At 39.9% G+C, this 22,636-nt stretch overlaps 1 protein-coding gene across 1 annotated transcript in view; it reads left to right on the forward strand.

Moving 5' to 3' along the window:
• The window catches only part of THSD7B (thrombospondin type 1 domain containing 7B), a gene marked incomplete at its 5' end in the record, with an annotated part of 477,345 nt that overhangs the window by 305,871 nt on the left and 148,838 nt on the right, over positions 1–22,636 (forward strand). Inside the window, one exon of the mRNA XM_081346642.1 lies at positions 13,754–14,017. Within this exon, the coding sequence (XP_081202768.1) occupies positions 13,754–14,017 (264 nt within the window). The remainder of the gene's footprint in view (positions 1–13,753; positions 14,018–22,636) is intronic.

Below are 22,636 nucleotides of genomic sequence, written 5' to 3' on the forward strand. Positions count from 1 at the left end.
GGGGCAGAAATGTTAATTTTCTTTTAGAATTCTGGCTTCTTTTCAACAATTTTTTCTGTATAATCTCCCAAGGGAACTGCTCTTTCTAACTGCACAAGTGTAGAAAAAGTCTGGATGATATGCTATGTTGGTTAATGCAGAAGTTCATAGGAATCAAACAAAAATGTGAATGCATGAATTGTTTCAGCACTGTACACAGTTAACATAGGCATCTTACTTCAAATGTTTGTGCATGTGTAGGTTGTAAAAGAAATCTATGAATTACACTTGTATGGTTATTTGAAGCTTTCTCAGTGTGTTTATTATTTTATGAATTGGGTTTGTGTGGTTATATTCAGGATTCACACAGATAGTCTACTGCAGTAGATTCAGTGGGTTGCACACCTATATACATGAGTAGAGTATTCCATTCTCCAAACTCTGAAAATATCCATTATTTTTGATTTCACAAATGCAGGATGTTAGGATATTGAATTTAGTAGCTGTGTACAATAGGCCAGAATACAGTTGTAGTAGATTAGTTAGAGAGTATTGACTCATGCACGAGGCAATCTACGCTATGATTGGTTGCCATGAGTGTAAAGGGGGAGTTTCCCCTTTTCCCATCTATACTATATATTCCCTATATATACTTTTACAGTAGTATATGATTATGTATTAATCTACAAATACTACCAAGATTTAGGGCTTTTTGGTAATGTAAGTCACTGTGTGTATCTTCCACAGCCTTGGTGGAGCAGTGGGCTAATGCCTCCTTAAGTAACACCAGCTGCCTGCAATTAGTGCAGGTTCGCATCCCACCAGGCTCAAGGTTGACTCAGCCTTCCATCCTTCCCAGGTAGGTAAAATGAGGACCCAGATTGTTGGGGGCAATAAGCTGACTTTGTAATAATGCCGCTTGGGGTGTGTGTGAAAGCCCTAACAAGCAGGCATATACATAGAATGAAGGCTACTGCTAAGCTTGTAAGCCGCCCTGAGTCTTCGGAGAAGGGCGGGATATAAATGGAATTAAAATAAAATAAAATAAAAATAAAATCACTACTCATGAGTGATCATAGCTAGTTACTAATTTGGGTTTCCAAGCATAGTGGAAGTGTCACTTAGCAACCGCCCTTGTCTTCTCTCCCTGAATTTTTACTCCGCTGGGTAACAAGATGAATTAGTAGCAGTCACAGGTCTAACATATAACTGTCTAGAGAAGAGCCTAAAGTCCTTTGGAAAGATCTACTGGACAGTACTTCACAAACAGTTTTTCATTGGGTAAGGATGTTGCTACAATGAACTTTTAATGATGACAGCTGCATTACTTGCCTCTTATACTCAGTACTATTATATTAGGTAGAGCTGATTACAAATAGAAAATGCTTATTTGAAGTAGGAAATCACTAGTTCAAATCCCATCTCAACTGTGATCATACTAAGTAGGTGACAGGTGAACATTTTCTCAGATTTAATCTGAAGAATGGGTATAATGATAATGGCATAGCAATATTGTTATCCCTTAAAGGCACATTATAAAATACTACATATGGTTTGTAAAATATTCTGAAAGTATTATATAAATGTTTATCATAATTATAATAACATCTTTGCCTTAATCAGTTAGACATCTGTTATTTAACTTGTCACTCCATCTAAGGGAATTACTTCTGGCAAAAAACACAATCCATCACATTACTGTTTATCAGTGGCAAGAAACTGAGTGTTGATGACTAGGGAGGAATGGTTTCTATCAATTTTGCTTTTGCTGAGTCTCTAACCTTTCCAGCCACAAATTATATTTGGTCTATCTGTTTAGCATTTAGGAATTGGAGAAAAGTCTCTATTTGTGCATCTGCATATGCTCTTTCTTAGCATATCTTAAGGCTACACATACTCTTTGAGAATGTTCTATCATAGGATTGAAAGGACTGCTGTGTAAAATGGCTGCACATGTACAGTATATGCACACAAAGACACTTTGGAATAGCCACCCAAACCTGGGAAAGGATGTAGCTGCTTTGATTATTTTTAAAAAGATACTTCATGCGGCCTTTCAAAAAATTGTTCTACAAGAAAATTACGTTTTTCTATAAAAGCTACATTTTTCTGCTTATGTCCCCTAAAAGCCTTGGTGGAGCAGTGGGCTAATGCCTCCTTAAGTAACACCAGCTGCCTGCAATTAGTGCAGGTTCGCATCCCACCAGGCTCAAGGTTGACTCAGCCTTCCATCCTTCCGAGGTAGGTAAAATGAGGACCCAGATTGTTGGGGGCAATAAGCTGACTTTGTAATAATGCCGCTTGGGGGGGGGCAAAAGCCCTAATAAGCAGGCATATACTTAGAATGAAGGCTACTGCTAAGCTTGTAAGCCGCCCTGAGTCTTCGGAGAAGGGCGGGATATAAATGGAAATAAAATAAAAAAAATAAATAAAATAAAATATATATCCCTGTGGTTTTTCTGTGCTTCAGAGAGTGCAGTCTAAAATTATGAACCTTTTTTCAAATCCATAGATGTGATTTGCTGAAGGTTGGTGCAACATTTGGCATTTTCACTAGTTAAAATTCCCTGCAACTTAACGATTTCTGGTAATTGTCATATGAACTGGATGAAGATCATTCTAAGTAATTTTTGCCATAAAATACTGTACATCTTTAAAAATTGCACCCACTGGTGTTTACATACTTTGAAGCTCTGGTGGCCACTTCTTGCCCACAATCATGGAGGTTGAATTGTAATTCTCATCAGCACGAAAAAAAATGTAAATTATAGGTATGTTTGGAAGCACTGTTCAACTCCTATAATCCTTAATAAAGGAGATGTCATACCATTAAAATTTCCATGTAATAAAAGGATTGCAGGCTACAGTGAGCATTAGAACATTTCTTGGAAGAGGGCTGTGCTAACCAATTCCAAAACTGCATCGATGTGATGTCAAAATCTGGAAGATTTTGTCATTCTAGTTTCTCTCTTGAGGATAAGAAATTGATGAGCAGAATGGAAGAACTGAAGTGAGGGAGAAGTGAGTTTTTCCTCAAGTGAGTCAGTTAAAAGGCCTCCCTCCCCTCCCCTTCACCTCAGCCAGGTCCTTCAAGGTTCGTATTACTTAAGGAAATCATCTAAGGCAGGGGTGTCAAATTGCCAGACCGTGGGTCGGATGCATCATAGCAAAACCGCGCCTACCCCCATTGCCGACAATGGCAAAAAAAGTTGTGACATGTCGTGACACATCACGTGACGTTGCAAGTTTGACACCCCTGACCTAAGGCCCCCAGTTCACTTTCAGTTTGCTTGTTCTCCAGCCCCTTCTCTCTTGAATATACATTCTCATAATTAGGCAAACCAGACACATTTCTTATATGCTCTACAGCTATTTAAGTGACTACTTATTAATGAACTCCTTCCTAATGGCATGGATTAACATTGATTCTAGTTTTGGCTTCAGTAGCAAAAGTGTCTTAAGTTTTATGTATGTTTCTTTCTAACGTTCTGTAACAAAAACTTAACAGTGGGGAACCTGCCAACTCCATGTGGTAGTTCAACTAGAATAGGAATTTAATCTAGGTGCCCAAAATCCTAATTTAATTTGCTGCCTCTTGCATATTCTGGGAAGCACAGAGGAGCTGAAGAAAAATTTCTCTGCCACTGCCTTTAAAAATTGGCTTAATATTATCTATAGTATCTACTTTATTTACTAGTTATATATCTTCCTTCATTTCCATCATATCACTGTTATACTCACATGAACAAGTGTGTGTGTGTGTGTGTGTGTGTGTGTGTGTGTGTGTATAATGAACACTTGAAAATTCCTACTGGACTTTCAGGTCACGGATTACAAATATAATAAAAGTTTTTTTACAAAAAAGAATCAACATGAATAATAGCAATAGTACATTTACTGCAAGAGTAATTCTTATTTAATGACCCATGCTTTTGAATAAAACATTAAACAGAACCTGCAAGGATGTTACTAAGAAACTACCTGCAATGATACAACAAGATATTAAATAATAGCATATCATGGTTGGTTACATAGTCATCCAGATGTTTAGATTGGATTTGGCATTTTTATCCACCTATCTAGTCATTCCCTTGGACTTGAGATAGGTAAATGTTGTTGCTTGATGCTGTTAAAGGTATTGTCACAAGATAACAGTATTTTCATCTGCTCATTTTCAACTACTTTTTCAACTATATGTTCCCACTAACTTTTCATTAGCAGTACATGATAATTTTTATAGATGCTCAGTGAATCATTTTGGCAACTACATTCTGTCATTGTTTATAATCAGCCTGTGCAAATTTCTTGCATAAGCTGGGTATATAATATATTGTTTCTTCTGGTTCTTTGCACAGTCTGCACTTTAAACTGTTATTGATCTGATTCATCATGCAGTCAGATGTTTAGACTGGATTTGGCATGTTTATTCACCTATTGAAGATAACAGGTATTGCTCTTTGACGGTGTTAAGGGTATCCTTAGAGGTTGTAAGCTGTTCCAAGGAAATCTGCCTTTTGCAGTTGACTGATGGTGATTTGGTCAATGCCCATGGTGTTCAAGTGGTGCTCCAGATGTTTTGGGATTGTACCCAAGGACCTATCATTATTGGTACTACCTTTGATTTCTTTTGCCACAATCATTCTACTTCTTTTTGCAGGTCTTTGCATTTTGTGATTTCCTCCAATTCTTTCTCTTCTCTTCTGCTGTCTCCACATCTACTTACCACATCTTCCGTCCAGATTTTTTTGTCTTTCTTATCGACAATTGTTAAGTTGGGGACGTTATGTATCAGGTGCCTATCCGTTTGAATTCTAAAGTCTCAAAGCACTTTAGTTTCTTCATTTTCTATTACTTTGTCTATTTTGTGGTCCCACCAGTTCTTACTTGGAGGTAAATGGTCTTTCTTGGGAGATACCATTGTTGATATTTTGTCGTGCTGTTGTCCGTTGTCACTCTGGGCAATTTTCTTGCAGCAACTAACTAGGTAGTCCACTTTTTCCTCAGCTTCTTTACAGAGGTAGCACTTGCTGTCTATTGCTGTCTTCTCAGCCTAGGCTTTGTGTGTGTTTGTTCTTAAGGCCTGGTTTGCACAGCCAGAATTAACTCCTCTGTCTCTTTTTTTAATTTTCCTGGCCCTAGCCTTAGCCAGGTCTTACTGTTATCTGTTTTGCCCATTTTTTTATTATCGACCATGTAATAATTTGCCTTCCCATGTCTCTTTTCTATTCTTCAAAGCACACAAGTCTCAAAACCATATCAAGGTAGTGCCACATTGGGGGTATCTTTATTATTATTGGCTGTTAACCACAATGTGAAGTCACAGCTGCCAGTTCTTTAGCTGGTATTGGCCTTCATGCATATCATCATTATTATTTTATCTTAAAAAGTGATAGCTTTTGTCCAGTCTTTAAAGCCTGGAAACTCTTTATGCCAGAAATATTTACAAAGCTGTCATATTTATTTTCTGTTTAAGCTTTTGATGTCTTATGTAAGCAAATGCAATACCAAAGAAAGTAAAATACGTTCTCCGTAAAATTATGGGCATAATGGGTGATGTTGTTGTTGTTGTTGTTAGCTGCGAAGTCGTGTCCGACCCATCGCGACCCTATGGACAACATTCCTCCAGGCCTTCCTGTCCTCTACCATCTTCTGGAGTCCATTTAAGCTCACGCCTACTGCTTCAGTGACTCCATCCAGCCACCTCATTCTCTGTCGTCCCCTTCTTCTATTGCCCTCGATCTTTCCCAGCATTAGGCTTTTCTCCAGTGAGTCCTTCCTTCTCATTAGGTGGCCAAAGTATTTGAGTTTTAGCTTCAGGATCTGGCCTTCTAAAGAGCAGTCAGGATTGATCTCCTCTAGGACTGACTGGTTTGATCGCCTTGCAGTCCAAGGGACTCGCAGGAGTCTTCTCCAGCACCATAGTTCAAAGGCCTCAATTCTTTGGCGCTCAGCCTTTCTTATGGTCCAACTTTCACTGCCATACATTGCAACTGGGAAGACCATAGCCTTGACTATACGCACTTTTGTTGACAGGGTGATGTCTCTGCTTTTTAGTGTGCTGTCTAGATTTGCCATGGCTTTCCTCCCCAGGAGCAAGCGTCTTCTAATTTCTTGGCTACAGTCCCCATCTGCAGTGATCTTGGAGCCCAGGAAAATAAAATCTGTCACTACCTCCATTTCTTCCCCATCTATTTGCCAGGAATTGAGAGGGCCAGATGCCATGATCTTGGTTTTCTTAATGTTAAGTTTCAACCCAAGTTTTGCACTCTCCTTCTTCACCCGCAACAAGAGGCTCTTTAGTTCTTCTTCACTTCCTGCCATTAGAGTGGTATCATCTGCGTATCTTAGGTTGTTGATATTTCTTCCGGCAATCTTAATTCCAACTTTTGATTCATCTAGCCCTGCCTTTCTCATGATGTGCTCTGCATATAAGTTAAATAGGCAGGGCGAAAGTATACAGCCTTGCCGGACTCCTTTCCCAATTTTGAACCAATCAGTGGTTCCATGTCCAGTTCTCACTGTTGCTTCTTGACCCACATATAGGTTTCTCAAGAGACAAATAAGATGGTCTGGTACTCCCATCTCTTTAAGAACTTGCCACAGTTTGTTATGATCCACACAATCAAAGGCTTTAGCATAGTCAATGAAGCAGAAGTAGATGTTTTTCTGGAACTCCCTAGCTTTCTCCATGATCCAGCGTATGTTGGCAATTTGATCTCTAGTTCCTCTGCCTCTTCGAAATCCTGCCTGTACTTCTGGTAGTTCTCGATCCACATACTGCTGAAGTCTAGCTTGTAGGATTTTAAGCATGACTTTACTAGCATGAGAAATGAGTGCAATGGTGCGATAGTTTGAACATTCTTTGGCACTGCCTTTCTTTGGAATTGGAATGTAAACTGATCTTTTCCAATCCTGTGGCCACTGTTGAGTTTTCCAAATTTGCTGGCAAATTGAGTGTAGCACTTTTACTGCACTGTCTTTTAAGATTTTGAATAGCTCAGCTGGAATACTGTCACCTCCACTAGCTTTGTTGTTGCTCAGCTTTTCTAAGGCCCACTTCACTTCACATTCTAGGATGTCTGGCTCGAGGTCAGTGACCACCTCATTGTGATTATCAGGGACATTAAGCTCATTCTTGTATAGTTCTTCTGTGTAATTTTGCCACCTCTTCTTAATCTCTTCTGCCTCTGTTAGATCCCTGCCATTTTGGTCCTTTATCATGCCCATTTTTGCATTAAACGTTCCCTTCATCTCTCCAATTTTCTTGAAAAGATCTCTGGTCCTCCCTATTCTATTGTTTTCTTCTATTTCTTTGCACTGTTCATTTAAGAAGGCATTCTTATCTCTTCTAGCTATTCTCTGGAATTCTGCATTCAATTGGGCATATCTATGTTTTTCTCCCTTGCCTTTCGCTTCCCTCCTTTCCTTAGCTATTTGCAAAGCTTCCTCAGACAGCCATTTTGCTTTCTTGCATTTCTTTTTCTTTGGGATGGTTTTGGTTGCTACCTGTTGTACAATGTCGCGAACCTCTGTCCATAGTTCTTCAGGCACTCTGTCTATCAGATCTAATTCCTTAAATCTATTTGTCACCTCTACTGTATATTCAACAGGGATATGATTTAATTCATACCTGAGTGGCCTAGTGCTTTTCCCTACTTTCTTCAGTTTAAGCTTAAACTTTGCAAGGAGAAGCTCATGGTCTGAGCCACAGTCAGCTCCTGGTCTTGTTTTTACTGACTGTATAGAGCTTCTCCATCTTTGGCTGCAGAGCATATAGTCAATCTGATTTCTGTGATGACCGTCTGGTGATGTCCATGTGTAGAGCCGTCTCTTGGGTTGTTGGAAAAGAGTGTTTGCTATGACCATCGTATTCTCTTGACAAAATTCTATCAGCCTGTGCCCTGCTTCATTTTGTACTCCAAGGCCAAACTTGCCTGTTATTCCAGTTATCTTTTGGCTTCCTACTTTAGCATTCCAATCCCCCATGATGATAAGGACATCATTTTTTGGTGTTAGTTCTATAAGGTGCTGTAGGGCTTCATAGAACCGGTCAATTTCATCCTCTTCAGCACTGGTGGTTGGGGCATAGACTTGGACTACTGTGATATTGAATGGTTTGCCTTGGATTCGAACTGAGATCATTCTGTCATTTTGAGGATTGTATCCCAGTATTGCTTTTCCTACTCTTTTATTGACTATGAAGGCTACTCCATTTCTTCTGAGGGATTCTTGCCCGCAGTAGTATACCTGATGGTCATCTGAATTAAATTCACCCATTCCTGTCCATTTTAGTTCGCTGATACCTAAGATGTCGATGTTCAGTCTTGTCATCTCTTGTTTGACCACGTCCAGCTTTCCTTGATTCATGGATCTTACATTCCAGGTTCCTATGGAGAAAAAATCTTTACAGCATCGGACTTTCCTTTCACCACCAGACACATCCACAGCTGAGCGTCCTTTCGGCTTTGGCCCAGTCGCTTCATTCTTTCTGGCGCTGCTAGTACTAGCCCTCTGCTCTTCCCCAGTAGCATATTGGACGCCTTCCGACCTGAGGGGCTCATCTTCCAGCGTCATATCGTTTTGCCTTTTGGTACTGTCCATAGGGTTTTCATGGCAAAGATACTGGAGTGGGTTGCCATTTCCTTCTCCAGTGGATCACGTTTTGTCAGAACTCTCGGCTATGACCTGTCCGTCTTGGGTGGCCCTGCACGGCATAGCTCATAGCTTCATTGAATTACGCAAGCCCCTTCGCCACGACAAGGCAGTAATCCATGAAGGGGTAATGGGTGATAGCAACATGTTTTTCATATTATTTTGTTTGCATTTGTGTTTACTTAATTTTGACTAGCATCTGATGTAGAAGTAGAATCAATGTTATGCTTAAAAAATAGAAAAATGTACTAGCTGGACCAAATTATATATTACAGGTAAATGCATTTGACTCTCTCTTAATCTTTTTTAAAATTACAGATGGATGGTCTTAGAATAGTTATCTTACAAAGCCAGAGCTGCTTAATAAATATGAGGCAAAATGATGGAAACACTAAGAATACAAAATAATTTTGATCAGGATGTTGTGATGAACCTTTTAGGCCAACTAAAACCAAGAATGACACATGGCAATTTTTCCCAGCTGAGTTCTTTATTGTTTCACCTATAGACAAAATCTTGCCAAGCTGAGAACTCCACTATCTTCATCTACCATATACTCTATGATTTATTAGGGTGGGGGCTCTCTTCACCCTCTTTCTCTCACACATAATATTTGAACTGAATTGCCCCTTACTCCTCTGGAATACAGCCCCTCCCTCCTGGAGATCTACCTCTGCACTATATTCCATCACACCAATTGTTTTTAAAAGTCTTTCAGTAGAGTCTTTGTGTTCTCTCTAAAAGTTCATTATTATAACTGGGAAAATATTTTGGGAAAACACAGCTGTTGAGATCTCAAAACCATTGGAAGGATGTGGGGAAAGCTTTTATTTGCTGTAGACAGGATGCTGATTATTTCTCCTCTAAACAAAATAGCAACTTAAATGAGGTGATCTGTGATTTGCATTTCCCATCACTTTTTAATGCAAACACGCCATGCAGAGTTGTAGGCTGATTTCTGTATCTTAATTCAGAAATTATTGCATTCGTTCACATTTTGTTCAAATGGTGCGAACATCAGCAACAACCATGGTGTTTTCATAATATATGAGTTAGGTATTCCTTTGCCAATAAGACATAACATTTCTTCTCATAATCTACTCATAGTTTCAAGAATTGTGGATCATTAGGCAAACAGATATACTCTCTTCCTTCTGCATCCATAAAGCCCCAAAATTTGAAGTTCCCCTGGCTCTTTGAAATTGGAGGTTTCCAAAGGGTAGAAAAATCAGGTGTATATACAAATTGTCCATCCTGCCAGCAAATATATAAAGCTAGAATTCCCTAGCCTTTTTTGCTATTCCTATTAAAAAAAATACTACTTAACATATGAAAAGGTATTGTTTCAAATATAAAAATAGCTTTGGTGGATTTCTTTAAGATAGCAAGAAAGCTGAAAGTAACATTGTTCTGTAATAATTGTACTAATTCATCAAGAAAATTGCCCAATTTGGAGGCATTTAGGGAATATCTTCCTCTCCTTTTCCTCATGTTAATATTAAACATGCACAAATTAGCTTGCTTCTTACTTCACATTTTATAGCATATGTTACCTTACGTTTAAATTTGTGTGTCCGTTGCCCATTTAGTATCACGCATCAGAGAAGCCTCCCTCAAGTATACACACGCCTGTTCAATCTAATTTGAGGTTCCATGACTTTGCAATCTGTATTATGAAACAAAAGAGGATGAGAGTTAAACCTTATGTTCAAGAAAGGAGTATTTATTTTGTTTAATTTCCAACATTTCCCCTCAATTTAAGAATGTTTTTTTTTAATGCTGAAAATGATTTGTATTCAAACTAATGGAACAAAACAGTATTTAAGGCTGCAGATTCTTGAAAAAAAAAAGCATTTCAGAAAATGGCTCTAAAATATGAACACATTAATTGAAAGTAGACAATGGTGTGGGAATCTGAAAGTGGGAGAGTTCTGTAAGAAAAAATACTGTTTTGTGGCATTGAGTCAGCCTCAGCAAACAAACAAATTGAGTAGGAAAATGTTGGCAAGTCTTGTAAAAGACAATCCTGGGCACTGAGGGAAGCTGTTTATGTTCAGGTGAGCTCTGGGTGAGCATAGGGTTCCTTACAGTCATCCTTTCTGACGTTTCAAAGAGTGATTCAGTTCGAAGCTCAAGTGAAATACCCTTGCAAATTGAATGTTCAGATATCTAGGGCAGTACAAGCCGCCCCCTTTTACAGTACTGAGATAGACAGACTGACTTTGCTGCTCTTTTTTTGATCTGATTCTCTTTTTTTTCTTATATATCCTTTTCACAAATTCATACGTGTTTGAACATAGATACTATTCCAGACTTTAAAAAAAAGTGCTGCCCAACAGAATGTAAAAACTTTAGAAGAGGTGAACCTTGTCAACAACCTGAGCCAGCAAGCCTTCCGTCCTAGAAAACTATGTGGTTAGTGAGTCAGGAACTCTTTGATCTTTAGCAAAACCTTAATTTTCATATGGTTTTTGAAAGTTTTTATATTTTCACATCAGCTCAACCTATCTTCTCTATAGACTGTTTGCTGGAGAAAATGGAAGTTGCTAGGCTATCACTTTCTCATCTGAAGAAGGCAAGGAGATGGGGGATAATTAAAAAATGTGAAAAATAAAACTAACTCCTAGGGCTGATGGGTCATCTACATGAGGAAGATGTAATTCTGTATTCTGTTTGAGTTGATTTTCAAATTTCACACATTACCTAAAAATATTTATCAAGTTGAAGCAACGCTAACATCCAGGAATTTTCAAAACTAAATCAAAACCAATAACATCATTTTTAATAACAGACATACAGTTCCCATGTTTAGTTCCTTGACTTACAGAACAATCTGATTCAACAGCCACTTCTAGGCCTTGGGTTTCTCTTATATGTTTATAGAAAGAACTGTGACTACAAATTTAATTTAATTCAATTTAATCCCATTTATATCCCGCCCTTATCCGAAGACTCAGGGCGGCTTACAATCTAAGCACAAATCAATGTGCTTAGCAATAGCCTTCATTCTATGTATATGCCTGCTTATTAGGGCTTTCGCCCCCCCCCCGGCGGCATTATTATAAAGTCAGCTTATTGCCCCCAACAATCTGGGTCCTCATTTTACCTACCTCGGAAGGATGGAAGGCTGAGTCAACCTTGAGCCTGGTGGGATGCGAACCTGCACTAATTGCAGGCAACTGGTGTTACTTAAGGAGGCATTAGCCCACTGCTCCACCAAGGCTCTTCTGACAACTTGCCAGAGTTTCATATGCAACTTGTCTTAAGACTAGCTTTTCAGCTGAGTCTGTTAAAATTATTATGGTCAATGGGTGGAACTCATTGTTGTCAAAGAAAAATTGATCTTTCTATGGCTCCCATAACCACACTGTCAATATTTGGTACCAGAGCATATGAATGGTGCAATTTCCTCCTATGACAATATACATAAACCAGCAGGCAAATAGACTTTGTCCCAAACAAGCCAAATATGGAAATATTCATTACACACACACACACACACACACACACACACACACACACACACACACCAAATAACATCATTACATTATCAGTGTGCCATCTCTAACTCTTGGCTGCCAAAAATAACAGGGAAAAATATGATTCTCAGATATTAGAACATGTTATCTATGTGTGTTGGTAACCTTTAGAGGATACCATACAGAGAAGTCTATTCTTTCAGAATAACAAAGTAATAGAGTTGGAAGAGACCTTGGAAATCATTCTAGTCCAACCCCCTGCTCAGTCAAGAAACCCTATACCATTTCAGACAAATGGCTGTCCAATCTCTTCTTAAAAACTTCCATTGCTGGAGCATTCACAACTTCTGGAGGCAGGTTGTTCCATTGATTAATTGTTCTAACTGTCAGGAAAGTTCTTCTTATTTCTAGGTTGGATCTATCTTTGATAAGTTTCCATCCATTGCTTCTTATTCTGCCTTCTGGTGCTTGGAGAAGAGGTTGACCACCTCTTCTTTGTGCAGCCCCTTAGTTATTGGAACACTGCTATCATTCTGATACTTTAATCAGAGCTTAGCAACTGTTTCAAGTAGTATACCCTATTACACAAATTCATTTGATCTTATGGATGGATTTTTAGTACTTAAAATGACTAAAGTCTCAAGAGATTTTGTGCGAGAACGCAAACTTCATGAGAGATTGGGTTATCTCATTAGCTCTGGGTAATTTTAATTTCTATCTATAAATCATTTTTAATAAAATATTTTGGCATCACAAAGGTATGTTTCAGAACCTTTGTTTTAAATGGAATATTGTGGTTTCTAGTGTAGATCTTAAATTCATTGTTTTCCCCCAAAACTGCTGAAATTCAGGTTTGCCCAGATTTTATAGTTACATCACAATATCTCAGCTAATGTAATAAATAATGAAGAGTAAGAAATTAAATACACACTATATAGTATCTTCAGGACATTTGCTTGACCATCTGTGTTAGAAAAAGTCTTGAAATTTGAAGTTCTTACTAATTACTTAAATGCCAGAATTTCAAGTTAAATTTCAACTTCAAATTGAAGTTCATACTAATTACTTAAATGCCAGAATTTCAAGTTGAATTTCAACTTCAAATTGAAGTTCTTACTAATTACTTAAATGCCAGAATGGGGCCAGGATTTGTATGTGAAAATTGTATTCAGTTAATTTACACAAAAGATTTAGAGAAAGAGATGCAACTTACTCTCCTACATTTGTAGGATCCCCAAGTATCTGTAGGCAGCAAACGGAAAATGGCATAATAAAATTATTTTCTTCAGATAATTACAGAGGGGAAAAACGGACTTTTGTTTTCTTTTCTTTTTCCCCCCCCCCCCATAATAAAAGTAATCAGAGAGTTGCTCTCCTTGTTACTGTTTTGTCTTTCATCCAAAAGATTCTTTCTAAGTTCCTTCAGGTTTCCTGGTTGCCCTGGAGATATCTCCATTGTCTTAGCTCTCCAGAGCTCTGGAGGAAAGTAACAGATGTCTTTGAATCAACTCTGCTGCCGTATTTACATTTCAGATGGTTTGGTTCTAACTGTATTAAAACCCTTCAAGTATAAACAATATGACATATTGTTATCAAAAGCAGCAGATGTTACGCTAACAAGCATATTTTCCTGCTTGGAACAGGAAGAAGCAAAAAGCGAGAAAAGTGCCAGAATACCGAAGTCTATCCACAGCTTGAGACGGAACTCTGCCCTTGTGCAATATTTACCTCCCAGCCTTATGGAAATTGGTCAGAATGCATAATTGCGGTAGGAAGAACAGAACTGCAGGTAGAGATGAGATTTCAGAGACATGCCAAAGAATGTGGAGAAGGTGTGCGCTTCCGAGCACTTGCCTGTTATGATAAGACCGGCAGAGTTGTGGATCCCTCTCGGTGCAACCACTCAGGTAAAAAAAGAGCATTGAATGTATGTAAACATCACACCTTGAAAGGGAGTCGTTTGTAATGCCTCCTTTCGTAGCCCGATAATATGACACTTGCTGTAACAAAAATTGGTGTTACAATCCATCCCATCATATAGGACAAGAAAACAGAATATGAATTGTACTATGTTGGTACTATGTTGGTGGCCTTTAACAAGGTAACGGTGGAATACCAGTTCATTCAATAACATCAGTTAATGAATGTCTGTAGTGCCCCAGCTGAACAGAAGCTAGGTTTTAGATGGGCAGATATGATGAAAAATGTTTCTACTTAATTGTTTGTAGCTTCAAGAGGGGACCTCGGAATAGAAAAATACAAGCTAAACTATATCTCACTTCTTTTGCTATAGATGTGAAATCTGGCTGATTATTCTCTAATTACTTTGACACTTTAGTAAAACTTAAAGCAAGACTACCTGCTTAAAGAATAACAGTACGGCTTCCTGCCATGCCTGAAAATGAAATATTATTTTATAAGGTTGGATAGGTTCGCTCTAGAAAGAGAGCAATTTAAAATTTTGAGATGTGTGGAAATCAGCAATTGTCAATTGCATAAATGTCATCAACTGGAGTTACATTAACTGATATTTCCCCTCCGAAGCTGGAAAACATCTCATCATCATATTGTCCTTTTATTTTTTGCAAGTTGTCACATTCAATTTCTGTTGTTGTTACATTTGTTGTTAATAATTAGTATTGTTTCTGACCCTTTAGTCTTGTCTTCACTCAGCCTTTTCTTACTGGGTTTTTTGTCATGCATTGCCTCTTTTCATCAGCATGCAGAATCCCCAACGGGAGGAATAGTCTGTTAACAGTGTTAGATTTGTACCCATCAGTTTGACTGTAATGAGAATCCGAGGGGGGAAAAAAAGCAAACAGAAGGAGACAGGATGAAGTTTCTCCATAATGGAGCTGTTCATTGGAGTACAACAATTCCATTCTAGAAGTGACAGTAAATTCATGCAAGGAAGTTCTTTATGAATCACTGCACACCTTTCCAGATTTTGCCTTTTTAAAATTTATACGAGAAAAAGCAATACAAACAAATTGCTTGCTGGGTAGGGCTTCCCCATATTTTCATAGCTTGTGGCCAAAAATACTAAAAAATGCTGTATTATTAAATATATCAGCATGCCAAAAGTGAGAGGTTTATTTGCGCCTGTGCAATTTGTCCAAATGAGAATATTTATTTGCTTTAACTTACCCTTCAACCACAGCAATATCTACAGTGAAACAGATATTTGCAGGTAGTCCTCAACTTTCGACAATAATTGAGCCCACAATTTCTGTTGTTATGTGAGTTTTGCTCCATTTTATGACTTTTCTTACCACAGTTGTTAAGTGAATCACTGAAGCTGATAAGTTAGTAACAGTTGTTAAGTGAATATGGCTTCCCTATTGACTTTGCTTGTCAGAAGATTGCGAAATGTGATCACATGATCCTGGAACACAGCAATGGTCCTAAATATGAACCAGTTGCCAAGCGTCTGAATTTTGATCACATGATCGTGAGGATGCTGCATAGGTCATAACTATGAAAAACAGTCATAAGTCATATTTGTCAATGCCATTGTAACTTTGAACAGTCACTAAACGAACTGTTGTATGTCAAGGACTACTTGTATTATCAGAAACCATTAAAGAGCATGAAGGAAAAATCTGTCAATAAGTAATAACATAAGAAACTCTTATTTTAGATTTCATCTTAATTTGCATGTTTTTAATTGGAAATATAATCTTCTTTGGACTGTTGGGCACAGGTTTTAGTTGCACTTCAGGATGAGCTGCATTGGCTCCCAGTTGTCCTCCGGGTGAGATTCAAGGTGAAAACTCAAAGCCCTACATGGCATGGGTCCGGAGTACCTTAGGAATCACCTGCTGCCGGCGTCAACTTCCCTCCGCCCAGTGCGCTCCCACAGAGAAGGCCTCCTAAGGGTGCCGCCGTTCGGAGAATGCCGTCTGGTGGCCCCCAGGGGGAGGGCGTTCTCTGTGGGACCGCCTGACCTATGGAACCGTTTACCGGTTGAGCTCCGGATGGCTCCCGACCTTCGTTCCTTCCGACGCGACCTAAAAACCTATCTGTTTGAGCAATCCGGTCTGGTCTGACGGGTTTTGTTTTAATTATTGTTTTAATGTAATTTATCTTCTGCATTTGGGCATTAGGGCTTAATTTGTTTTCAATTTCTGTATTTGTGCATTTTGATATTTATGTCACTGTTCACCGCCCTGAGTCCTTGGGGAGAAGGGCGGTATACAAATCAAATAAATAAATAAATAAATAAATTTAGTTACTGTGTTCTAGAGAACAGATTTCCTGTCATTTCACTTGCAACGGTGGCCTTTAGCCAAGTTGGTTTCTGATTGGTGCAAGTTGGTGAGGACTGATCTGGATTGATGCAACCTATATCAATCAGGAAGCAGCTCACCTAAAGGCCAATCAGAAGTCAGGATACTTGGCCATAAAGACAGTAACCCAGCCACTCCTTGCTCAATTGCACAGCAGACCACTTTTCTTTTGAAGATGCCAGGTTGATGATACATATGTGGAAAATGTAGAGTGCAATTCTCCAGGAAAAGAATAAGAAATAATCTTAAATTTCACAAGATTTTCACAACTTCTGTGGTACAAAATTGCTACACTATTAACAATCATATTAATATTCCCTACTTCATCCTGCAGTTTTTCCTTAGGGCAACGTGCCCATAAAATATGTGGAGCTGAAAGAAAGTGACTAGCACTGGTAGAGGGTGAACTGGAATCCAAATCTTTCCCAGACGTTCTCCAATTTCTTAATCCAAATGCTAGCCTGGCCCTCATCCTTCTTTTGGTGCTCATAATTTACACCTCTTCAGATTCCAGTTTTTCTCATGCTAGTTCAAAAGAGTTGTACATAATGGTAACATGACAAAAAGCAAAGGATAAGAGAACAAAACGATGCTTCACATCCTTTGAGAAGAACAGGCAGAAACAGGAGACTTGTTGCTGTTAAAATTTACATACAGAGGATTTAGTTATTCGCTTGTAACTGAGGACTAATTTTCACTGCATCAATAAATAAGACCCTCTGTTGAAATACATCGCAGCAGAGGGACCTTCTGTCTTTGAGGTAGGCAGAATCCAAATGCTCAATGGCCTTGTAAATGCCAGGAAGGGCTCTGGAAGTTGTAGTTCAATACTATCTAGAGATTAGGCCCTTTACTTATTTTATATTCAATCCAGATATGTTTCACGAAAACACTTTGAAATGACAGGATCCCAGTTTGCTCCTATGGAAATTGTTGCCACCGTTGCCATTGACCCCTGGAGTGATGTATGGAATTCTGTCAAAAGTCCGTACTTTGTACAAGGCAGCTTGTGGTGCCGTTTTCCAAGTATACAGCTGCCTCAGATTTCTTAATTACAATGATGAAATATGCTAGTCGTGGAAGCAAATGAGATTAAAGCCAATTAGTTTGCATGTGCATCTGCTTCAAAAGCTGCTTGCCTACCATATTTTATTTCCAAAACCCTAGCCTCCCTTTACACAAACTTTTTAACAGGCTGGCATGACTGTGTGCAGCTATAACAAATTTAGCACATAAGCAGAGAAACACACCATTGCTTTTATTAAGTGAAGATTGCATGCTTCTCGATTACATTTCTGGAAATCTACCCTTTGACCAAAGAAAATTCTCTTTATTATTCAGACTCCTCAGGAGCCTTTATCTTATTTACTCTGGCCTGCAGCTATAATGTTTTATTTTTTGATGTGGGAAACTGTCCAGTCATAAGGCAGGCAAGCAAAAATTTTGAATCATAAGCTGTAATCATTAATAGTTTAAAAAGCTAATAAGAACTCAGTGACCAATCTGCCTTCTAGCTCTACGCATTATTCTACCCTCAAATACCATGAAACTGAAGTTTCTGTAGTTTCACTCCTCTCTTTTTAGTTAATGCTGTGTCAGGATTTACTTGCCACTTTCTCAATCATTTTTTCCCCCTGCAAAAGGGCTTTCTGCATTTCTACCATATACTCTGGATTCTTGAGAATTCTTTTTGAATTTCCCTTGATGATGTCTCTGCCATTAATGTTGTTTTGGAGATAACAGAAGATAAAGTTGCTTGTATGGTTTATTTTTGTTGTTAAATATTTCCTACCACAAATATTTCCTTAGGTCTCTGTACATGCCAGACTGAGAAAAACTGTGAAGGAACTTTCTCATGCTATCTTGCTTTGGGATTGAATTGTCATAGAAGAAGCGAAAGAGGCTGCAGACCACCAGAGAGACATTTGAACAATGAAAACAATTTACTCACAGACCTACTTTCGGCACCTTCTCATTTCATAACTGGAAGAACCTCATGCTATGCCCTTGAGAATTCTGCAGAATGTCTTCCTGTGAAATAAATTTTGAAATCAGTTCTACGTTAAACACAACTGATAGGGGAAAAAATATGGAGATACATGCTTAGCATGGAGGGATGCGGTGGCTCAGTGGGTTAGGACGCTGAGCTTGTTGATCAGATGGTCGGCAGTTTGGCGGGTCGAAGGTAATGGTGGGAAGGTAACAGCGTTCCGTGCGCCTTTGGCGTCTAGTCATGCCGGCCACATGACCACAGAGACGTCCTCGGACAAGCGCTGGCTCTTCAGCTTTGAAATGGAGATGAGCACCAGCCCCTAGAGTCGGAAACGACTAGCACGCATGTGTGGGGGAACCTTTACCTTTACCTTTATGCTTAGCATCTTTAAAATTTGGATGCTGGCCCGAGTCACCTTGTAGGGGAGATAGACAGCATAAAAATGTAATAAATAAATAAAAATGATTTTTATACACTGCCTGAGTAGATATTGCTGACACTGAGTAAACCCCTGTGTGGGAGCAATTAATTCTTAGCTGGTTGTCTCTACTGTCGATCTCAAACCTGTAACAAGCAGCTCCCAACAAGACAGCTTAATTCTCACAGAATCTCATTAGTCCCATTTACTGCAAGGAGATGGGGGTTAAGTTATAGAATCTTGAAAATTGCATATGTGTCTTTAGATTTAATTTATAAGTAAATATGTTAAGACAAGCTTCTTCAATACCTTTGATTTTCTTTCTAATTGTCTTCTGACTTGGAAGAAGCTTGCTTCATGTTTGAAAGTAGAAAAAAAATTACCCCTGTGCCACAGTGTGTAAGAAGTGTCTATCTCTGTTCCAAGTTGCAGAGAATTTAATTATAATAGAAAGTATTTTGAATGTTTAATAGTTAATAGGGTTCACTCTGTGAAAAAGGTCTGCTTCATACAGAATAAAGCCATCATAATCCAGAGTCAGTTTGATTGTTAACTGGATTATACCCATGCGATCAGACAAATGTTTGAAAATTTCTAATACATCCATCAAACTATAGTAAAATGTCCTGGGTATATGAATGAACAAGTAAAATAAGTGGCCCAACCCCTATATACATAAATATATAAACTGATGGTATCAATTTATCTCTCAAAAAATGGTGTTTTTAATACCTATGGAAAGCCAACAGCAAGGGGGCTGATCAGATTTCTAATTGATTGATTGTCATCAAGTCAGTGTTGACTCTTAGCAACCACATACATAGATTTTATCCATAATGATTTGTCCTTAATCTGCTCTCTCAGGTCTTGTAATGATGCATTCATTGCCATTTAATGGAATCCATGCACCTTGCGGTTAGTGAACCAGTTCTTCTCTTTTTTTCTCCATCTTTACAAGCACTAGAGCTTTCTCCAGAGAGTTAGGTCTTCACACGTGTCTGAAGTGCAATAATTTGCACCTGATCATTTGTGCCTCAAGGGAGAACTCTGGGTTGATTTGATCAATGGTCCAGTTATTTGTTTTCTTGACTATCCATAGTATTCTCAGGAGTCTTCATCAACACCAGAATTCAAAAGTGTCAATACTCCTTCTAGCCTGTATCCTGCTGTGACATAGAATGCTTGTGTATTTTTATCTACTACTGCTTGTGTAAGTTTTATCTACTGTATGTAGGCATAGGCCACAGGTCGGCAACCTGCGGCTCCGGAGCCGCATGCGGCTCTTTGAGCCGTCTCTTGCGGCTCCCAGCCGCCCGGTGCGCGCGCACCTCTTCCAACGGGCAGTGGTGCGCGCGCACCTCTCCAAATGGAGAGCGGCACCGCCCGTTTGGAGAGGTGCACGCGCACCTCCCCGAATGGGCGGAGGTGCGCGCGCACCTCCCCAAACCTTTGGGGAGGTGCGCGCGTACCTCCGCGCGAAGGGGCAGCGGTGCCGCTCTTTCAGGAAGCTGCCGCGGCCCGTCTCTGAAGCTGCCGAAAGCGGCAGCTTAGCAGACGGGCCGCGGCAGCTTCCTGAAAGAGCGGCGCCCCTGCCCATTCCGAGAGGTGCGCGCGCACCTCTCCGAACGACCGGAGTTGCGCGCGCACCTCCCCAAACCTTTGGGGAGGTGCGCGCGTACCTCCGCGCGAAGGGGCAGCGGTGCCGCTCTTTCAGGAAGCTGCCGCGGCCCGTCTCTGAAGCTGCCGAAAGCGGCAGCTTAGCAGACGGGCCGCGGCAGCTTCCTCAAAGAGCGGCACCGCTGCCCATTCGCGCGGAGGTACGCGCGCACCTCCGGTCGTTCGGAGAGGTGCGCGCGCACCTCTCGGAATGGGCAGGGGCGCCGCTCTTTGAGGAAGCTGCCACGGCCCGTCTGCAAAGCTGCCGAAAGCGGCAGCTTTGCAGACGGGCCGTCGCCGTCGGGCAACCGGGAACCGGTTCCATCTCATTTTTTAAAAAATGGCAGCCGCGTGCGTCCGCGCATGCGCAAAAAACCTTTTTGCGCATGCGCGTGCATGGACACACGCACGCGGCTCCCTCTTTTTTTAATTTGTGATGGAACCGGTTCCCAGTGGCTCTTTTTCTTTTTTAGGTTGCCGACCCCTGGCATAGGCAGACACATCACAGCATTTGAATAGATTTTCAAAGACCTAGTCTGCCTTGTTCTTATCTACTTTGGATTTCTTGACTGCTCATTCCTTTATTGTGGATAGTTGGTCCTAAAACACAAAAGCCATTCACCATTTTGATACCTTTTTTGTCAGTTGTAATGCTGCTCTAACTTTGTCATTATTTTGGTCTTCTTTATATTTAATTTTAGACAGGGCTTTTTTTCTCATAGAACGCTCAGAACGGAGTTCCGGCACCTTTTTTGGATGGAACCTTGTAGGCTAGGCAAGGCGGGTTATATGACATGTGTGAGTTCTGGCACCTTTTTCTTTTACAAAAAAAGCACTGATTTTAGACTCCTTTTTTTTTTTACTGGGCTCCTTGACTTTCATTCCTCACGCTTACAGATCCTGTGCATTTTCAGCTGTCAGAGAAGATCAGATTCTGAGGAAGAGGTTATTTCAAAATGCAAGTGCACCAGTAGAAAATCAGAAACTGTGGGACTCTGCCCCTTCTACTTCCCAGAAGTAGGAAACAAAACTAGTTCTACACAACATATAAGAGTCAGGCAGATAAAAACCATTTGAAGAGACCATCCAGCAAATATCTCAGTCTCGAGACATGTAGGGTTTTAGCAATCAAGACCAGCAGTTTGAACTACATTTGGAAAATGTGGGCATGAATTACCTTTATGAAATACTCATGGTCTATGAGTTACAGGAAGGAGGAAAGGAGGAAGAATCCTGTCTTCTTAGAAATATTCTGGGGAAACTTTGGGAGAACCAACTGAAAAGGGAAATAACATAATTTGATCTGAAACAAGGGAAATAAGATGCTTTATCATTGCAATGGATCTCGTAAAGAAGTCTGCAGTGAATTTTGACTAATATCTTTTTACTTTTATCCAGTGGCTATATATTTCTATCCCTTCCCATGATATTGCCTGTATATTTATCAGATACATAATTTATCTACAAACCCCATGATAATAAATACTGTGTGAGAATAGCTATTTACTCTTGTTATTCTGTTGATAATTATTTTATTTCAACTTTTCCCTTTAAGATACTTACTCTTTGCTGAAAATTAATTAACCGGGCTGTCAGAAGGTAGTTGAAAACTGAAGTTTGTTTTTGTTTCTTCTGAGCTGAAGAATTCTTTGTAATAGGTTTACAAAAACATCTGGCAAATTCCCCACATATAACTGGGTCACACATTATGCTTTGTTGCCTAATGGGTTAAACAAATACCTGTGGAGATCTTGCTTCACTCTGCCTAATGATAGGAATTCCTATAGAGCAGACATGTCAAACACAAGGCCCGGGGGCCAGATCCGGCCCACGAAGTGGTTTCATGTGGCCCGCGAAGCCACCCTGGAAACAGTGAGGGAATGGCCCCCACTGCCTTGGCCCTGGCCCAGAGACCCTCCTTCTGCCAGAGACCCTCAGATCTGTCCCACTCCTGCCCAGGCCCCCATAGACACCCTTGATGCGAACGATGTAGTTGGCCATGCCCACCCAGTAGGCCATACGCACTCTAGCCACGCCTACCCAGTAGGCCATGCCCACCCTGGCCATACCCACCCGGCCCCCTGAGGGCAACCGCAATGCTGATGCGGCCCTCAATGAAATTGAGTTTGACACCCCTGCTATAGAGTTTCTTTTTAATGGTTTAACTATA

The sequence above is a fragment of the Vipera berus genome (assembly GCF_964194415.1).
Source record: "Vipera berus genome assembly, chromosome: 1".
In the NCBI taxonomy this organism is placed as follows: domain Eukaryota; kingdom Metazoa; phylum Chordata; class Lepidosauria; order Squamata; family Viperidae; genus Vipera; species Vipera berus.